The sequence below is a fragment of the Salvelinus fontinalis genome, unplaced genomic scaffold (genome assembly GCF_029448725.1).
Source record: "Salvelinus fontinalis isolate EN_2023a unplaced genomic scaffold, ASM2944872v1 scaffold_0120, whole genome shotgun sequence".
Classification (NCBI taxonomy): Eukaryota; Metazoa; Chordata; class Actinopteri; order Salmoniformes; family Salmonidae; genus Salvelinus; species Salvelinus fontinalis.
In genome coordinates, this window is record NW_026600329.1 from 20661 (window position 1) to 42500 (window position 21840).

General features: G+C 40.3%; 1 protein-coding gene across 2 annotated transcripts in view; it reads left to right on the plus strand.

Moving 5' to 3' along the window:
• The first annotated feature begins 2443 nt into the window (after window positions 1-2443).
• LOC129843341 (glucagon receptor-like) overlaps window positions 2444-21840 on the plus strand; it is a 35398-nt gene continuing 16001 nt past the window's right edge. The window contains exons 1-3 of one of the 2 annotated variants that reach the window (XM_055911983.1): window positions 2444-2646; window positions 3597-3693; window positions 11424-11531. In XM_055911983.1, coding sequence (XP_055767958.1) covers window positions 2593-2646; window positions 3597-3693; window positions 11424-11531 — 259 coding nt within the window. In that variant the 5' untranslated portion in view covers window positions 2444-2592. The remainder of the gene's footprint in view (window positions 2647-3596; window positions 3694-11423; window positions 11532-21840) is intronic. The other variant, XM_055911982.1, reaches the window with a different exon arrangement.

Below are 21840 nucleotides of genomic sequence, written 5' to 3' on the forward strand. Positions count from 1 at the left end.
GTATGTTACCCTACTATCTTATATGATTACAGTTTAGGATACCTCCTCATACCGTATGTTACCCTACTATCTTATATGATTACAGTTTAGGATACCTCCTCATACCTTATGTTACCCTACTATCTTATATGATTACAGTTTAGGATACCTCCTCATACCTTATGTTACCCTACTATCTTATATGATTACAGTTTAGGATACCTCCTCATACCTGACATTATGTTACCCTACTATCTTATATGATTACAGTTTAGGATACCTCCTCATACCTTATGTTACCCTACTATCTTATATGATTACAGTTTAGGTTACCTCCTCATACCTTACCCTATGTTACCCTACTATCTTATATGATTACAGTTTAGGATACCTCCTCATACCCTATGTTACCCTACTATCTTATATAATTACAGTTTAGGTTACCTCCTCATACCTTACCCTATGTTACCCTACTATCTTTATGATTACAGTTTAGGATACCTCCTCATACCCTAAGTTACCCTACTATCTTATATAATTACAGTTTAGGATACCTCCTCATACCTTACAGTATGTTGCCCTACTATCTTATATGATTACAGTTTAGAATACCTCCTCATACCTGACATTATGTTACCCTACTATCTTATATGATTACAGTTTAGGATACCTCCTCATACCTGACATTATGTTACCCTACTATCTTATATGATTACAGTTTAGGATACCTCCTCATACCCTAAGTTACCCTACTATCTTATATGATTACAGTTTAGGATACCTCCTCATACCCTAAGTTACCCTACTATCTTATATAATTACAGTTTAGGATACCTCCTCATACCTTACAGTATGTTTTCCTACTATCTTATATAATTACAGTTTAGGTTACCTCCTCATACCTTACCCTATGTTACCCTACTATCTTATATGATTACAGTTTAGGATACCTCCTCATACCCTAAGTTACCCTACTATCTTATATAATTACAGTTTAGGATACCTCCTCATACCTTACAGTATGTTACCCTACTATCTTATATGATTACAGTTTAGGTTACCTCCTCATACCTTACCCTATGTTACCCTACTATCTTATATGATTACAGTTTAGGATACTTCCTCATACCTTACATTATGTTACCCTACTATCTTATATGATTACAGTTTAGGATACCTCCTCATTGGGCAGGAGGTTAGGAAGTGCAGCTCAGTTTCCACCTCATTTTGTGGGCAGTGTGCACATAGCCTGTCTTCTCTTGAGAGCCAGGTCTGCCCACGGTGGCCTTTCTCAATAGCAAGGCTATGCTCACAGAGTCTGTACATACTCAAAGCTTTCCTTAAGTTTGGGTCAGTCACAGTGGTCAGGTATTCTGCCACTGTGTACTCTCTGTTTAGGGCCAAATAGCATTCTAGTTTGCTCAGTTTTTTGTTAATTCTTTCCAATGTGTCAAGTAATTATCTTTTTGTTTTCTCATGATTTGGTTGGGTCTAATTGTGTTGCTGTCCTGGGGCTCTGTGGGGTCTGTTTGTGTTTGTGAACAGAGCCCCAGGACCAGTTTGCTTAGGGGGCTCTTCTCCAGGTTCATCTCTCTGTAGGTGATGGCTTTGTTATGGAAGGTTTGGGAATCGCTTCCTTTTAGATGGTTGTAGAATTTAACGTGTCTTTTCTGGATTTTGATAATTAGTGGGTATCGGCCTAATTCTGCTCTGCATGCATTATTTGGTGTTTTACACTGAGGATATTTTTGCAGAATTCTGCATGCAGAATTCTGCATGCAGAGTCTCAATTTGGTGTTTGCCTCATTTTGTGAAATCTTGGTTGGTGAGCGGACCCCAGACCTCACAACCATAAAGGGCAATGGGTTCTATAACTGATTCAAGTGTTTTTAGCCAGATTCTAATTGGTATGTTGAATTTTATGTTCCTTTTGATGGCATAGAATGCCCTTCTTGCCTTGTCTCTCAGATCGTTCACAGGTTTGTGGAAGTTACCTGTGGTGCTGATGTTTAGGCCGAGGTATGTATAGTTTTTTGTGTGCTCTATGGCAACAGTGTCTAGAGGGAATTTGTATTTGTGTTCCTGGCGACTGGACCTTTTTTGGAACACCATTATTTTGGTCTTGCTAAGATTTACTCTCAGGGCCCAGGTCTGACAGAATCTGTGCAGAAGATCTAGGTGCTGCTGTAGGCCCTCCTTGGTTGGTGACAGAAGCACCAGATCATCAGCAAACAGTAGACATTTGACTTCAGATTCAAGTAGGGTGAAGCCGGGTGCTGCAGACTGTTCTAGTTCCCGCGCCAATTCTTTTATATATATGTAAAAAGCCAATTTGACATTTTTCTCTCTCTTTCTTCCTCTCTTTGTTTGTGTGTGCGCATGTGTGTGTGTGTGTGTGTGTGTGTGTGTGTGTGTGTGTGTGTGTGTGTGTGTGTGTGTGTGTGTGTGTGTGTGTGTGTGTGTGTGTGTGTGTGTGTGTGTGTGTGTGTGTGTGTGTGTTTGTGTGTGCACGTGCGCATGTGTGTGTGTGTGTTTTTGTAGCCTGTAGGGTAGACCAGGCTGAGCCCCCTGATGAGTTGAGTCTCCTCTCCTCTCCCAGCGTAGCCAGGTGGGATGTCCCAGATGTGTGTCCTCTTATCTCTGCTCACCCTCTCTGGTTACACCCAGGTACGACTCTCTCTCTCTTTCACACACACACACACACACACACACACACACACACACACACACACACACACACACACACACACACACACACACACAGACACACACACACACAGACACACACACACACACACACACACACACACACACACACACACACACACAGGTGTAAGGTCTTAATTTGATCACTCTGTTAATGCTGAGAATGTTCCTACGCTGCAGGATTTACATAAATTAACTGAAAACCTGCACTAACACACAATTTTGCTATGTGATACAGCCTGGATCAGCCTAGTCACTGGTCCAGGATCAGCCTAATCACTGGTCCAGGATCAGCCTAGTCTCTGGTCTAGGATCAGCCTAGTCACTGATCCAGAATCAGCCTAGTCACTGATCCAGGATCAGCCTAGTCACTGATCCAGGATCAGCCTAGTCACTGATCCAGGATCAACCTAGTCACTGATCCAGGATCAGCCTAGTCACTGTTCCAGGATCAGCCTAGTCACTGATCCTGGATCAGCCTAATCACTGATCAAGCAACATTACATTGGTGGAACCGTGTTAATGGACTAATTATTACAATCCCGTTTGCTGCAGAATTATTCTGCTGTGACAAACAGAGCAAATGAAGGGCTCCCGAGTGGCGCAGTGGTCTAAGGCACTGCATCTCAGTGCAAGAGGCGTCATTACAGTCCCTGGTTTAAATCCAGGCTGTATCACATCCGGCTGTGATTGGGCGGCGCACAATTGGCCCAGCGTCGTCTTGGTTTGGCCCGGGGTAGGCCGTCATTGTAATTAAGAATGTGTTCTTAACTGACTTGCCTAGTTAAATAAAGGTTAAATAAATAAATAAAGATATAAAAGAGAGTACATTTGCACAGACACTTCCACACACACGTTTATTTAGATGGAGGTCCAGCAGAGTCTAATTACTGTTCTCCTTTTGTACCCAGGTCTCCTCGACTAAATCTCTGAAACTCCTGATGGAACAATGGACGAGCTACAAGAACCAGTGTTCTCAGAGCATCGTCGCCACGCCTCCCGCCACAGGTCAGTCTCAGCCTCACGCTGTGATGTCATCCACCTCTGACCCTTCATAACCGCAGTGGATAATCTGCTGATTGAAACTTTTGCCCAATTGGAAATGGACACATACACATATCACCGCTCTACCCCATCACAGAGCCTCCCTGTCATGTTAGAGCTAGGTTATTCCTGTGTTATAATGGTATGTGAGAGCTAGGTTATTCCTGTGTTATAATGGTATGTGAGAGCTAGGTTATTCCTGTGTTATAATGGTATGTCAGAGCTAGGTTATTCCTGTGTTATAATGGTATGTCAGAGCAAGGTTATTCCTGTGTTATAATGGTATGTTAGAGCTAGGTTATTCCTGTGTTATAATGGTATGTCAGAGCTAGGTTATTCCTGTGTTATAATGGTATGTTAGAGCTAGGTTATTCCTGTGTTATAATGGTATGTTAGAGATAGGTTATTCCTGTGTTATAATGGTATGTCAGAGCTAGGTTATTCCTGTGTTATAATGCTATGTCAGCGCTAGGTTATTCCTGTGTTATAATGGTATGTTAGCGCTAGGTTATTCCTGTGTTATAATGGTATGTCAGAGCTAGGTTATTCCTGTGTTATAATGGTATGTGAGAGCTAGGTTATTCCTGTGTTATAATGGTATGTTAGAGATAGGTTATTCCTGTGTTATAATGGTATGTTAGAGCTAGGTTATTCCTGTGTTTTAATGGTATGTTAGAGCTAGGTTATTCCTGTGTTATAATGATATGTTAGAGCTAGGTTATTCCTGTGTTATAATGCTATGTTAGCGCTAGGTTATTCCTGTGTTATAATGGTATGTTAGCGCTAGGTTATTCCTGTGTTATAATGGTATGTCAGAGCTAGGTTATTCCTGTGTTATAATGGTATGTGAGAGCTAGGTTATTCCTGTGTTATAATGGTATGTTAGAGCTAGGTTATTCCTGTGTTATAATGATATGTGAGAGCTAGGTTATTCCTGTGTTATAATGGTATGTCAGAGCAAGGTTATTCCTGTGTTATAATGGTATGTCAGAGCTAGGTTATTCCTGTGTTATAATGGTATGTGAGAGCTAGGTTATTCCTGTGTTATAATGGTATGTGAGAGCTAGGTTATTCCTGTGTTATAATGGTATGTTAGAGCTAGGTTATTCCTGTGTTATAATGGTATGTTAGAGCTAGGTTATTCCTGTGTTATAATGGTATGTGAGAGCTAGGTTATTCCTGTGTTATAATGGTATGTTAGAGCTAGGTTATTCCTGTGTTATAATGGTATGTTAGAGCTAGGTTATTCCTGTGTTATAATGATATGTGAGAGCTAGGTTATTCCTGTGTTATAATGGTATGTCAGAGCTAGGTTATTCCTGTGTTATAATGGTATGTCAGAGCTAGGTTATTCCTGTGGTATAATGGTATGTCAGAGCTATGATGGCGCTAGAGAGGGTAGTGCGTATGGCCCAGTACATCACTGGGGCCAAGTTTCCTGCCATCCAGGACCTATATACTAGCCGGTGTCAGAGGAAGGCCCAAAGAATTGTCAAAGACTCCAGTCACCCTAGTCGTCATTCTAGTCATACAGTGTTCTCTCTGCTACTGCATAGCAAACGGTACCGGAGCGCCAAGTCTAGGTCCAAAAGGCTTCTTAACAGCTTCTATCCCTGAGCAATAAGACTGCTGAACAATTAATCAAGTGGCCACCAGCACTATTTGCACTGACCTCCCCCCTTTGTTTTGTACACTGCTGCTACTCGCTGTTTAATCCCTCTGCATCGTCACTTCACCCCTACCTGCGTGTACAGATTACCTCAACTAACCTGTAACCCGGCACATTGACTCGTTACCCCCTGTATACATATACATAGTCACTTCCCACCTACCTGCATGTACAGATTACCTCCACTAACCTGTAACCTGGCACATTGACTCGGTACCGGTACCCCCTGAATATATATACATAGTCACTTCATCCCTACCTGCATGTACAGATTACCTCAACTAACCTGTAACCCGGTACATTGACTCGGTACCGGTACCCCCTGAATATATATACATAGTCACTTCACCCCTACCTGCATGTACAGATTACCTCGACTAACCTGTAACCCGGTACATTGACTCGGTACCGGTACCCCCTGAATATATATACATAGTCACTTCACCCCTACCTGCATGTACAGATTACCTCAACTAACCTGTACCCCGGTACATATATAGCCTCGTTATTGTTATTTTATTGTGTTAATTTAATTTAATTTTTACTTTGTAGATATTTTCTGAACTCTATTTTCTGAAAACTGCATTGTTGGTTAAGGGTTTGTGAGTAATAATTTCACAGTAAGGTCTACACCTTGTATTCCACGCATGTGACAAATACAATTCGATTTTTAAAGCATTTTGATTTATTTTTATATTATTCCTGTGTTATATTGGTGTGTTAAAGCTGTGTTATTATGGTGTGTTATATCAGTGTGTTATATCTGTGTTATATTGGTGTGTTATAGCTGTGTTATTATGGTGTGTTATATCAGTGTGTTATAGCTGTGTTATTATGGTGTGTTATAGCTGTGTTATATCAGTGTGTTATATCTGTGTGTTATATTGGTGTGTTATAGCTGTGTTATATTGGTGTGTTATAGCTGTGTTATATTGGTGTGTTATATTGGTGTGTTATAGCTGTGTTATATCGGTGTGTTATAGCTGTGTTATATTGGTGTGTTATATCGGTGTGTTATAGCTGTGTTATATTGGTGTGTTATAGCTGTGTTATATTGGTGTGTTATATCGGTGTGTTATAGCTGTGTTATATTGGTGTGTTATATCGGTGTGTTATAGCTGTGTTATATTGGTGTGTTATAGCTGTGTTATTCCTGTGTTATATCGGTGTGTTATAGCTGTGTTATATTGGTGTGTTATAGCTGTGTTATATCTGTGTGTTATAGCTGTGTTATATCGATGTGTTGTAGCTGTGTTATGTCGGTGTGTTATAGCTGTGTTATGTTGGTGTGTTATAGCTGTGTTATGTTGGTGTGTTATATTGGTGTGTTATATTGGTGTGTTATAGCTGTGTTATTACGGTGTGTTGTAGCTGTTATATTCCATGTGTTATATCGGTGTGTTATAGCCGTGTTATATTGGTGTGTTATAGCTGTGTTATATTGGTGTGTTATAGCTGTGTTATTATGGTGCATTATAGCTGTGTTATATCGGTGTGTTATAGCTGTGTTATATTGGTGTGTTATAGCTGTGTTATATTGGTGTGTTATAGCTGTGTTATATTGGTGTGTTATAGCTGTGTTATATCGATGTGTTGTAGCTGTGTTATATCGGTGTGTTATATCGGTGTGTTATATCGATGTGTTGTAGCTGTGTTATTATGGTGTGTTATATCGATGTGTTATAGCTGTGTTATTATGGTGTGTTATAGCTGTGTTATATTGGTGTGTTATAGCTGTGTTATATCAGTGTGTTATAGCTGTGTTTTATCGGTGTGTTGTAGCTGTGTTATATCGGTGTGTTATAGCTGTTTTATGTCGGTGTGTTATAGCTGTGTTATATTGGTGTGTTATAGCTGTGTTATATTGGTGTGTTATATCTGTGTTATATTGGTGTGTTATAGCTGTGTTATTTTGCTGTGTTATATTGGTGTGTTATAGCTGTGTTATATTGGTGTGTTATAGCTGTGTTATTTTGGTGTGTTATAGCTGTGTTATTATGGTGTGTTATAGCTGTGTTATATCTGTGTGTTATATTGGTGTGTTATAGCTGTGTTATATTGGTGTGTTATAGCTGTGTTATATTAGTGTGTTATAGCTGTGTTATTTTGGTGTGTTATAGCTGTGTTATTGTGGTGTGCTATAGCTGTGTTATATCTGTGTGTTATATTGGTGTGTTATAGCTGTGTTATATTGGTGTGTTATATCTGTGTTATTATGGTGTGTTATAGCTGTGTTATTATGGTGTGTTATAGCTGTGTTATATTGATGTGTTATTATGGTGTGTTATAGCTGTGTTATATCGGTGCGTTATAGCTGTGTTATTATGGTGTGTTATTGCTTTGTTATATTGGTGTGTTATAGCTGTGATATATTGGTGTGTTATAGCTGTGTTATATTGGTGTGTTATAGCTGTGTTATATTGGTGTGTTATAACTGTGTTATATTGGTGTGTTATAGCTGTGTTATATTGATGTGTTATTATGGTGTGTTATAGCTGTGTTATATTGATGTGTTATTATGGTGTGTTATGGCTGTGTTATATCGGTGTGTTATAGCTGTGTTTTATCGGTGTGTTATAGCTGTGTTATTATGGTGTGTTATAGCTGTGTTATATCGGTGCGTTATAGCTGTGTTATTATGGTGTGTTATGGCTGTGTTATATCGGTGTGTTATAGCTGTGTTTTATCGGTGTGTTGTAGCTGTGTTATATCGGTGTGTTATAGCTGTGTTATATCGGTGTGTTATATCGGTGTGTTATAGCTGTGTTATATCGGTGTGTTGTAGCTGTGTTATATCGGTGTGTTATAGCTGTGTTATTATGGTGTGTTATGGCTGTGTTATATCGGTGTGTTATAGCTGTGTTATATCGGTGTGTTGTAGCTGTGTTATATCGGTGTGTTATAGCTGTGTTATATTGGTGTGTTATGGCTGTGTTTTATCGGTGTGTTATAGCTGTGTTATATCGGTGCGTTATATCGGTGTGTTATTATGGTGTGTTATATCGGTGCGTTATTATGGTGTGTTATATCGGTGTGTTATAGCTGTGTTATATCGGTGTGTTGTAGCTGTGTTATATCGGTGTGTTATAGCTGTGTTATATCGGTGTGTTATATCGGTGTGTTATAGCTGTGTTATATCGGTGTGTTATATCGGTGTGTTATAGCTGTGTTATATCGGTGTGTTGTAGCTGTGTTATATCGGTGTGTTATAGCTGTGTTATATCGGTGTGTTGTAGCTGTGTTATATCGGTGCGTTATAGCTGTGTTATATTGGTGTGTTATAGCTGTGTTATATTGGTGTGTTATAGCTGTGTTATATCGATGTGTTGTAGCTGTGTTATATTGGTGTGTTATAGCTGTGTTATATCGATGTGTTGTAGCTGTGTTATATCGGTGTGTTATATCGGTGTGTTATATCGATGTGTTGTAGCTGTGTTATTATGGTGTGTTATATCGATGTGTTATAGCTGAGTTATTATGGTGTGTTATAGCTGTGTTATATTGGTGTGTTATAGCTGTGTTATATCAGTGTGTTATAGCTGTGTTTTATCGGTGTGTTGTAGCTGTGTTATATCGGTGTGTTATAGCTGTTTTATGTCGGTGTGTTATAGCTGTGTTATATTGGTGTGTTATAGCTGTGTTATATTGGTGTGTTATATCTGTGTTATATTGGTGTGTTATAGCTGTGTTATTTTGCTGTGTTATATTGGTGTGTTATAGCTTTGTTATATTGGTGTGTTATAGCTGTGTTATTTTGGTGTGTTATAGCTGTGTTATTATGGTGTGTTATAGCTGTGTTATATCTGTGTGTTATATTGGTGTGTTATAGCTGTGTTATATTGGTGTGTTATAGCTGTGTTATATTAGTGTGTTATAGCTGTGTTATTTTGGTGTGTTATAGCTGTGTTATTGTAGTGTGCTATAGCTGTGTTATATCTGTGTGTTATATTGGTGTGTTATAGCTGTGTTATATTGGTGTGTTATATCTGTGTTATTATGGTGTGTTATAGCTGTGTTATTATGGTGTGTTATAGCTGTGTTATATTGATGTGTTATTATGGTGTGTTATAGCTGTGTTATATCGGTGCGTTATAGCTGTGTTATTATGGTGTGTTATTGCTTTGTTATATTGGTGTGTTATAGCTGTGATATATTGGTGTGTTATAGCTGTGTTATATTGGTGTGTTATAGCTGTGTTATATTGGTGTGTTATAACTGTGTTATATTGGTGTGTTATAGCTGTGTTATATTGATGTGTTATTATGGTGTGTTATAGCTGTGTTATATTGATGTGTTATTATGGTGTGTTATGGCTGTGTTATATCGGTGTGTTATAGCTGTGTTTTATCGGTGTGTTATAGCTGTGTTATTATGGTGTGTTATAGCTGTGTTATATCGGTGCGTTATAGCTGTGTTATTATGGTGTGTTATGGCTGTGTTATATCGGTGTGTTATAGCTGTGTTTTATCGGTGTGTTGTAGCTGTGTTATATCGGTGTGTTATAGCTGTGTTATATCGGTGTGTTATATCGGTGTGTTATAGCTGTGTTATATCGGTGTGTTGTAGCTGTGTTATATCGGTGTGTTATAGCTGTGTTATTATGGTGTGTTATGGCTGTGTTATATCGGTGTGTTATAGCTGTGTTATATCGGTGTGTTGTAGCTGTGTTATATCGGTGTGTTATAGCTGTGTTATATTGGTGTGTTATGGCTGTGTTTTATCGGTGTGTTATAGCTGTGTTATATCGGTGCGTTATATCGGTGTGTTATTATGGTGTGTTATATCGGTGCGTTATTATGGTGTGTTATATCGGTGTGTTATAGCTGTGTTATATCGGTGTGTTGTAGCTGTGTTATATCGGTGTGTTATAGCTGTGTTATATCGGTGTGTTATATCGGTGTGTTATAGCTGTGTTATATCGGTGTGTTATATCGGTGTGTTATAGCTGTGTTATATCGGTGTGTTGTAGCTGTGTTATATCGGTGTGTTATAGCTGTGTTATATCGGTGTGTTGTAGCTGTGTTATATCGGTGCGTTATAGCTGTGTTATATTGGTGTGTTATAGCTGTGTTATATTGGTGTGTTATAGCTGTGTTATATCGATGTGTTGTAGCTGTGTTATATCGGTGCGTTATAGCTGTGTTATATCGGTGTGTTATAGCTGTGTTATATCGGTGTGTTATAGCTGTGTTATATCGGTGTGTTATAGCTGTGTTATATTGGTGCGTTATAGCTGTGTTATATCGGTGTGTTATAGCTGTGTTATATCGGTGTGTTGTAGCTGTGTTATGTCGGTGTGTTATAGCTGTGTTATATTGGTGTGTTATAGCTGTGTTATATCGGTGTGTTATAGCTGTGTTATATCGGTGTGTTATAGCTGTGTTATATTGGTGCGTTATTCCTGTGTTATTGTGGTGTGTTATAGCTGTGTTATATTGGTGTGTTATAGCTGTGTTATATCGGTGTGTTATAGCTGTGTTATATCGGTGTGTTATAGCTGTGTTATATCGGTGCGTTATAGCTGTGTTATATCGGTGTGTTGTAGCTGTGTTATATCGGTTTGTTGTAGCTGTGTTATATCGGTGTGTTGTAGCTGTGTTATATCGATGTGTTGTAGCTGTATTATATCAATGTGTTGTAGCTGTATTATATCGATGTGTTGTAGCTGTGTTATATCGATGTGTTTTAGCTGTATTATATCAATGTGTTGTAGCTGTGTTATATCGGTGTGTTATAGCTGTGTTATATCGATGTGTTGTAGCTGTATTATATCGATGTGTTGTATCTGTATTATATCGATGTGTTGTAGCTGTATTATATCGATGTGTTGTAGCTGTATTATATCGATGTGTTGTAGCTGTATTATATCGATGTGTTGTAGCTGTATTATATCGATTTGTTGTAGCTGTATTATATCGATGTGTTGTAGCTGTATTATATCGATGTGTTGTAGCTGTGTGTTAAAGCTGTGTTAAACAGGTGAAGTACAGGAATGTATGACCTTTGGTATTTGACCCCTCCACAGGACTGGTGTGTAACAGGACGTTTGACCAGTATGCCTGCTGGCCCGATGGACTTCCTGGAACAACAGTCAATGTTTCCTGTCCATGGTACCTGCCCTGGTACCGCAAAGGTGTGTGTGTGCGTGTGTTTGTGTGTGTGTGTGTGCGTGAATTCATGCCTGTGTGTGTGTGTGTGTGTGTGTGTGTGTGTGTGTGTGTGTGTGTGTGTGTGTGTGTGTGTGTGTGTGTGTGTGTGTGTGTGTGTGTGTGTGTGTGTGTGTGTGTGTGTGTGTGTGTGTGTACTGCACCTACCCCAACACCAGTAATAAGATAGGTGTATGTGACTGCAGAGGAATGTTCAGTGAATTCCATGGTTTATAGAGTGACAGCTGCTCTGAATGCAGAGGAACGTTCAGTGAATTCCATGGTTTATAGAGAGACAGCTGCTCTGAATGCAGAGGAACGTTCAGTGAATTCCATGGTTTATGGAGTGACAGCTGCTCTGAATGCAGAGGAACGTTCAGTGAATTCCATGGTTTATAGAGAGACAGCTGCTCTGAATGCAGAGGAACGTTCAGTGAATTCCATGGTTTATGGAGTGACAGCTGCTCTGAATGCAGAGGAACGTTCAGTGAATTCCATGGTTTATAGAGAGACAGCTGCTCTGAATGCAGAGGAACGTTCAGTGAATTCCATGGTTTATAGAGTGACAGCTGCTCTGAATGCAGAGGAACGTTCAGTGAATTCCATGGTTTATAGAGAGACAGCTGCTCTGAATGCAGAGGAACGTTCAGTGAATTCCATGGTTTATGGAGTGACAGCTGCTCTGAATGCAGAGGAACGTTCAGTGAATTCCATGGTTTATAGAGAGACAGCTGCTCTGAATGCAGAGGAACGTTCAGTGAATTCCATGGTTTATAGAGTGACAGCTGCTCTGAATGCAGAGGAACGTTCAGTGAATTTCATGGTTTATGGAGTGACAGCTGCTCTGAATGCAGAGGAACGTTCAGTGAATTCCATGGTTTATAGAGAGACAGCTGCTCTGAATGCAGAGGAACGTTCAGTGAATTCCATGGTTTATAGAGAGACAGCTGCTCTGAATGCAGAGGAACGTTCAGTGAATTCCATGGTTTATAGAGTGACAGCTGCTCTGAATGCAGAGGAACGTTCAGTGAATTCCATGGTTTATAGAGTGACAGCTGCTCTGAATGCAGAGGAACGTTCAGTGAATTCCATGGTTTATAGAGAGACAGCTGCTCTGAATGCAGAGGAACGTTCAGTGAATTCCATGATTTATGGAGTGACAGCTGCTCTGAATGTAGAGGAACGTTCAGTGAATTCCATGGTTTATAGAGAGACAGCTGCTCTGAATGCAGAGGAACGTTCAGTGAATTCCATGGTTTATAGAGAGACAGCTGCTCTGAATGCAGAGGAACGTTCAGTGAATTCCATGGTTTATAGAGTGACAGCTGCTCTGAATGCAGAGGAACGTTCAGTGAATTCCATGGTTTATAGAGAGACAGCTGCTCTGAATGCAGAGGAACGTTCAGTGAATTCCATGGTTTATAGAGTGACAGCTGCTCTGAATGCAGAGGAACGTTCAGTGAATTCCATGGTTTATAGAGAGACAGCTGCTCTGAATGCAGAGGAACGTTCAGTGAATTCCATGGTTTATAGAGTGACAGCTGCTCTGAATGCAGAGGAATGTTCAGTGATTTCCATGGTTTATGGAGTGACAGCTGCTCGTGTCACAATTACACAACAATCATGTACCTCAGATACACACATACACACACACACACTCACACACACTCACACAAACACACACATCTCACATCTCTCTACTCCATCAGATGTAACTGCTGCTCTACAGTCTGTTGGACACATAAACTAATACCAAACAGAATACAGCAGCACTTCCATGTGCTTGAGTAGAGAGACGTGTGTGTGTGTGTGTGTGTGTGTGTGTGTGTGTGTGTGTGTGTGTGTGTGTGTGTGTGTGTGTGTGTGTGTTTGCGTGTGTGTGTTTGAGTGTGTGCGTGTGTGTCTGCGTGCTTAAGTGTGTGTGTGTCTGTGTGGTAGTGTATCAGAGTGATATGATCATTGCGTAATTGTGTTAAATGTGCTGGAGTACAGACATGATATGAGTAATGTATCATTCATATGAACAATAACCACCGTAGTGTTATTTTAAGGTATATTATTGTAGTGGTGTTATGTTACAGTATATTATTGTAGTGGTGTTATGTTACAGTATATAATTGTAGTGGTGTTATTTTACAGTATATTATTGTAGTGGTGTTATTTTACAGTATGTTATTGTAGTGGTGTTATTTTAAGGTATATTATTGTACTGGTGTTATTTTACAATATGTTATTGTAGTGGTGTTATTTTACAATATGTTATTGTAGTGGTGTTATTTTACAGTATATTATTGTAGTGGTGTTATTTTACAATATGTTATTGTAGTGGTGTTATTTTACAATATGTTATTGTAGTGGTGTTATTTTACATTATGTTATTGTAGCGGTGTTATTTTACAATATGTTATTGTAGTGGTGTTATTTTACGGTATATTATTGTAGTGGTGTTATTGTACAGTATATTATTGTAGTGGTGTTATTTTAAGGTAAATTATTGTAGTGGTGTTATTTTACATTATGTTATTGTAGTGGTGTTATTTTACGGTATATTATTGTAGTGGTGTTATTTTACAGTATATTATTGTAGTGGTGTTATTTTAAGGTATATTATTGTAGTGGTGTTATTTTACAGTATATTATTGTAGTGGTGTTATTTTAAGGTATATTATTGTAGTGGTGTTATTTTACAGTATATTATTGTAGTGGTGTTATGTTACAGTATGTTATTGTTGTGGTGTTATTTTACAGTATGTGGTTGACATTGGCAGTGTGTTGTTGTAGTGGTGTATGTTATAATATGTGGTTGACATTGGCAGTGTGTTATTGTAGTGGTGTATGTTATAATATGTGGTTGACATTGGCAGTGTGTTATTGTAGTGGTGTATGTTATAATATGTGGTTGACATTGGCAGTGTGTTATTGTAGTGGTGTATGTTATAATATGTGGTTGACATTGGCAGTGTGTTAATGTAGTGGTGTATGTTATAATGGTCGACATTGGCAGTGTGTTAATGTAGTGGTGTATGTTATAATATGTGGTTGACATTGGCAGTGTGTTAATGTAGTGGTGTATGTTATAATATGTGGTTGACATTGGCAGTGTGTTAATGTAGTGGTGTATGTTATAATATGTGGTTGACATTGGCAGTGTGTTAATGTAGTGGTGTATGCTATAATATGTGGTTGACATTGGCAGTGTGTTAATGTAGTGGTGTATGTTATAGTATGTGGTTGACATTGGCAGTGTGTTAATGTAGTGGTGTATGTTATAATGGTTGACATTGGCAGTGTGTTAATGTAGTGGTATATGTTATAATATGTGGTTGACATTGGCAGTGGGTTAATGTAGTGGTGTATGTTATAATATGTGGTTGACATTGGCAGTGGGTTAATGTAGTGGTGTATGTTATAATGGTTGACATTGGCAGTGTGTTAATGTAGTGGTGTATGTTATAATGGTTGACATTGGCAGTGTGTTATTGTAGTGGTGTATGCTATAATATGTGGTTGACATTGGCAGTGTGTTAATGTAGTGGTGTATGTTATAATGGTTGACATTGGCAGTGTGTTAATGTAGTGGTGTATGTTATAATGGTTGACATTGGCAGTGTGTTAATGTAGTGGTGTATGTTATAATATGTGGTTGACATTGGCAGTGTGTTAATGTAGTGGTGTATGTTATAATGGTTGACAATGGCAGTGTGTTAATGTAGTGGTGTATGTTATAATGGTTGACATTGGCAGTGTGTTAATGTAGTAGTGTATGTTATAATGGTTGACATTGGCAGTGTGTTAATGTAGTGGTGTATGTTATAATGGTTGACAATGGCAGTGTGTTAATGTAGTGGTGTATGTTATAATGGTTGACATTGGCAGTGTGTTAATGTAGTGGTGTATGTTATAATGGTTGACAATGGCAGTGTGTTAATGTAGTGGTGTATGTTATAATGGTTGACATTGTCAGTGTGTTAATGTAGTGGTGTATGTTATAATATGTGGTTGACATTGGCAGTGTGTTAATGTAGTGGTGTATGCTATAATATGTGGTTGACATTGGCAGTGTGTTATTGTAGTGGTGTATGCAATAATATGTGGTTGACATTGGCAGTGTGTTATTGTAGTGGTGTATGTTATAATATGTGGTTGACATTGGCAGTGTGTTATTGTAGTGGTGTATGTTATAATATGTGGTTGACATTGGCAGTGTGTTAATGTAGTGGTGTATGTTATAGTATGTGGTTGACATTGGCAGTGTGTTAATGTAGTGGTGTATGTTATAATGGTTGACATTGGCAGTGTGTTAATGTAGTAGTGTATGTTATAATGGTTGACATTGGCAGTGTGTTAATGTAGTGGTGTATGTTATAATATGTGGTTGACATTGGCAGTGTGTTAATGTAGTGGTGTATGTTATAATATGTGGTTGACATTGGCAGTGTGTTAATGTAGTGGTGTATGTTATAATATGTGGTTGACATTGGCAGTGTGTTAATGTAGTGGTGTATGTTATAATATGTGGTTGACATTGGCAGTGTGTTAATGTAGTGGTGTATGTTATAATATGTGGTTGACATTGGCAGTGTGTTAATGTAGTGGTGTATGTTATAATGGTTGACATTGGCAGTGTGTTAATGTAGTGGTGTATGTTATAATATGTGGTTGACATTGGCAGTGTGTTAATGTAGTGGTGTATGTTATAATATGTGGTTGACATTGGCAGTGTGTTAATGTAGTGGTGTATGTTATAATATGTGGTTGACATTGGCAGTGTGTTAATGTAGTGGTGTATGTTATAATGGTTGACATTGGCAGTGTGTTAATGTAGTGGTGTATGTTATAATGGTTGACATTGTCACTGTGTTATTGTAGTGGTGTATGTTATAATGGTTGACATTGGCAGTGTGTTATTGTAGTGGTGTATGTTATAATGGTTGACATTGGCAGTGTGTTATTGTAGTGATGTATGTTATAATATGTGGTTGACATTGGCAGTGTGTTAATGTAGTGGTGTATGTTATAATGGTTGACATTGGCAGTGTGTTAATGTAGTGGTGTATGTTATAATATGTGGTTGACATTGGCAGTGTGTTAATGTAGTGGTGTATGTTATAATGGTTGACATTGGCAGTGTGTTAATGTAGTGGTGTATGTTATAATATGTGGTTGACATTGGCAGTGTGTTAATGTAGTGGTGTATGTTATAATGGTTGACATTGGCAGTGTGTTATTGTAGTGGTGTATGTTATAATGGTTGACATTGGCAGTGTGTTATTGTAGTGGTGTATGTTATAATGGTTGACATTGGCAGTGTGTTAATGTAGTGGTGTATGTTATAATATGTGGTTGACATTGGCAGTGTGTTAATGTAGTGGTGTATGCTATAATATGTGGTTGACATTGGCAGTGTGTTAATGTAGTGGTGTATGTTATAATATGTGGTTGACATTGGCAGTGTGTTAATGTAGTGGTGTATGTTATAATGGTTGACATTGGCAGTGTGTTAATGTAGTGGTGTATGTTATAATATGTGGTTGACATTGGCAGTGTGTTAATGTAGTGGTGTATGTTATAATGGTTGACATTGGCAGTGTGTTAATGTAGTGGTGTATGTTATAATATGTGGTTGACATTGGCAGTGTGTTAATGTAGTGGTGTATGTTATAATGGTTGACATTGGCAGTGTGTTAATGTAGTGGTGTTTGTTATAATGGTTGACATTGTCAGTGTGTTAATGTAGTGGTGTATGTTATAGTATGTGGTTGACATTGGCAGTGTGTGATTGTAGTGGTGTATGCTATAATATGTGGTTGACATTGGCAGTGTGTTAATGTAGTGGTGTATGTTATAATATGTGGTTGACATTGTCAGTGTGTTAATGTAGTGGTGTATGTTATAATATGTGGTTGACATTGGCAGTGTGTTAATGTAGTGGTGTATGCTATAATGGTTGACATTGGCAGTGTGTTAATGTAGTGGTGTATGCTATAATATGTGGTTGACATTGGCAGTGTGTTAATGTAGTGGTGTATGCTATAATGGTTGACATTGGCAGTGTGTTAATGTAGTGGTGTATGTTATAATGGTTGACATTGGCAGTGTGTTATTGTAGTGGTGTATGCTATAATATGTGGTTGACATTGGCAGTGTGTTAATGTAGTGGTGTATGTTATAGTATGTGGTTGACATTGGCAGTGTGTTAATGTAGTGGTGTATGTTATAATGGTTGACATTGGCAGTGTGTTAATGTAGTGGTGTATGTTATAATATGTGGTTGACATTGGCAGTGTGTTATTGTAGTGGTGTATGCTATAATATGTGGTTGACATTGGCAGTGTGTTATTGTAGTGGTGTATGTTATAATATGTGGTTGACATTGTCAGTGTGTTATTGTAGTGGTGTATGTTATAATATGTGGTTGACATTGGCAGTGTGTTAATGTAGTGGTGTATGTTATAATATGTGGTTGACATTGGCAGTGTGTTAATGTAGTGGTGTATGTTATAATATGTGGTTGACATTGGCAGTGTGTTATTGTAGTGGTGTATGTTATAATGGTTGACATTGGCAGTGTGTTATTGTAGTGGTGTATGTTATAATATGTGGTTGACATTGGCAGTGTGTTAATGTAGTGGTGTATGTTATAATATGTGGTTGACATTGGCAGTGTGTTAATGTAGTGGTGTATGTTATAATATGTGGTTGACATTGGCAGTGTGTTAATGTAGTGGTGTATGTTATAATATGTGGTTGACATTGGCAGTGTGTTATTGTAGTGGTGTATGTTATAATGGTTGACATTGGCAGTGGGTTATTGTAGTGGTGTATGCTATAATATGTGGTTGACATTGGCAGTGTGTTAATGTAGTGGTGTATGCTATAATATGTGGTTGACATTGGCAGTGTGTTATTGTAGTGGTGTATGTTATAATGGTTGACATTGGCAGTGGGTTATTGTAGTGGTGTATGCTATAATATGTGGTTGACATTGGCAGTGTGTTATTGTAGTGGTGTATGCTATAATATGTGGTTGACATTGGCAGTGTGTTAATGTAGTGGTGTATGTTATAGTATGTGGTTGACATTGGCAGTGTGTTAATGTAGTGGTGTATGTTATAATATGTGGTTGACATTGGCAGTGTGTTAATGTAGTGGTGTATGTTATAGTATGTGGTTGACATGGGCAGTGTGTTAATGTAGTGGTGTATGTTATAGTATGTGGTTGACATTGGCAGTGTGTTAATGTAGTGGTGTATGTTATAATATGTGGTTGACATTGGCAGTGTGTTAATGTAGTGGTGTATGTTATAATGGTTGACATTGGCAGTGTGTTAATGTAGTGGTGTATGTTATAATGGTTGACATTGGCAGTGTGTTAATGTAGTGGTGTATGTTATAATATGTGGTTGACATTGGCAGTGTGTTATTGTAGTGGTGTATGTTATAATATGTGGTTGACATTGGCAGTGTGTTAATGTAGTGGTGTATGTTATAATATGTGGTTGACATTGGCAGTGTGTTATTGTAGTGGTGTATGTTATAGTATGTGGTTGACATTGGCAGTGTGTTAATGTAGTGGTGTATGTTATAATATGTGGTTGACATTGTCAGTGTGTTATTGTAGTGGTGTATGTTATAATATGTGGTTGACATTGGCAGTGTGTTAATGTAGTGGTGTAGCCTCTGGAACTGCCGATCCGCGGCCAACAAGGCAGAGCTCATCTCAGCCTATGCGTCCCTCCAGTCCCTCGACTTCTTGGCACTGACGGAAACATGGCTCACCACAGATAACACTGCTACTCCTACTGCTCTCTCTTCGTCTGCCCACGTGTTCTCGCACACCCCGAGAGCTTCTGGTCAGCGGGGTGGTGGCACCGGGATCCTCATCTCTCCCAAGTGGTCATTCTCTCTTTCTCCCCTTACCCATCTGTCTATCGCCTCCTTTGAATTCCATGCTGTCACAGTTACCAGCCCTTTCAAGCTTAACATCCTTATCATTTATCGCCCTCCAGGTTCCCTTGGAGAGTTCATCAATGAGCTTGATGCCTTGATAAGCTCCTTTCCTGAGGACGGCTCACCTCTCACAGTTCTGGGTGACTTTAACCTCCCCATGTCTACCTTTGACTCATTCCTCTCCGCCTCCTTCTTTCCACTCCTCTCCTCTTTTGACCTCACCCTCTCACCTTCCCCCCCTACTCACAAGGCAGGCAATACGCTTGACCTCATCTTTACTAGATGCTGTTCTTCCACTAACCTCATTGCAACTCCCCTCCAAGTCTCCGACCACTACCTTGTATCCTTTTCCCTCTCGCTCTCATCCAACACTTCCCACACTGCCCCTACTCGGATGGTATCGCGCCGTCCCAACCTTCGCTCTCTCTCCCCCGCTACTCTCTCCTCTTCCATCCTATCATCTCTTCCCTCTGCCCAAACCTTCTCCAACCTATCTCCTGATTCTGCCTCCTCAACCCTCCTCTCCTCCCTTTCTGCATCCTTTGACTCTCTATGTCCCCTATCCTCCAGGCCGGCTCGGTCCTCCCCTCCCGCTCCGTGGCTCGACGACTCATTGCGAGCTCACAGAACAGGGCTCCGGGCAGCCGAGCGGAAATGGAGGAAAACTCGCCTCCCTGCGGACCTGGCATCCTTTCACTCCCTCCTCTCTACATTTTCCTCTTCTGTCTCTGCTGCTAAAGCCACTTTCTACCACTCTAAATTCCAAGCATCTGCCTCTAACCCTAGGAAGCTCTTTGCCACCTTCTCCTCCCTCCTGAATCCTCCTCCCCCTCCCCCCCCCCTCCTCCCTCTCTGCAGACGACTTCGTCAACCATTTTGAAAAGAAGGTCGACGACATCCGATCCTCGTTTGCTAAGTCAAACGACACCGCTGGTTCTGCTCACACTGCCCTACCCTGTGCTTTGACCTCTTTCTCTCCTCTCTCTCCAGATGAAATCTCGCGTCTTGTGACGGCCGGCCGCCCAACAACCTGCCCGCTTGACCCTATCCCCTCCTCTCTTCTCCAGACCATTTCCGGAGACCTTCTCCCTTACCTCACCTCGCTCATCAACTCATCCCTGACCGCTGGCTACGTCCCTTCCGTCTTCAAGAGAGCGAGAGTTGCACCCCTTCTGAAAAAACCTACACTCGATCCCTCCGATGTCAACAACTACAGACCAGTATCCCTTCTTTCTTTTCTCTCCAAAACTCTTGAACGTGCCGTCCTTGGCCAGCTCTCCTGCTATCTCTCTCAGAATGACCTTCTTGATCCAAATCAGTCAGGTTTCAAGACTAGTCACTCAACTGAGACTGCTCTTCTCTGTATCACGGAGGCGCTCCGCACTGCTAAAGCTAACTCTCTTTCCTCTGCTCTCATCCTTCTAGACCTATCGGCTGCCTTCGATACTGTGAACCATCAGATCCTCCTCTCCACCCTCTCCGAGTTGGGCATCTCCGGCGCGGCCCACGCTTGGATTGCGTCCTACCTGACAGGTCGCTCCTACCAGGTGGCGTGGCGAGAATCTGTCTCCTCACCACGCGCTCTCACCACTGGTGTCCCCCAGGGCTCTGTTCTAGGCCCTCTCCTATTCTCGCTATACACCAAGTCACTTGGCTCTGTCATAACCTCACATGGTCTCTCCTATCATTGCTATGCAGACGACACACAACTAATCTTCTCCTTTCCCCCTTCTGATGACCAGGTGGCGAATCGCATCTCTGCATGTCTGGCAGACATATCAGTGTGGATGACGGATCACCACCTCAAGCTGAACCTCGGCAAGACGGAGCTGCTCTTCCTCCCGGGGAAGGACTGCCCGTTCCATGATCTCGCCATCACGGTTGACAACTCCATTGTGTCATCCTCCCAGAGCGCTAAGAACCTTGGCGTGATCCTGGACAACACCCTGTCGTTCTCAACTAACATCAAGGCGGTGGCCCGTTCCTGTAGGTTCATGCTCTACAACATCCGCAGAGTACGACCCTGCCTCACACAGGAAGCGGCGCAGGTCCTAATCCAGGCACTTGTCATCTCCCGTCTGGATTACTGCAACTCGCTGTTGGCTGGGCTCCCTGCCTGTGCCATCAAACCCCTACAACTCATCCAGAACGCCGCAGCCCGTCTGGTGTTCAACCTTCCCAAGTTCTCTCACGTCACCCCGCTCCTCCGCTCTCTCCACTGGCTTCCAGTTGAAGCTCGCATCCGCTACAAGACCATGGTGCTTGCCTACGGAGCTGTGAGGGGAACGGCACCTCAGTACCTTCAGGCTCTGATCAGGCCCTACACCCAAACAAGGGCACTGCGTT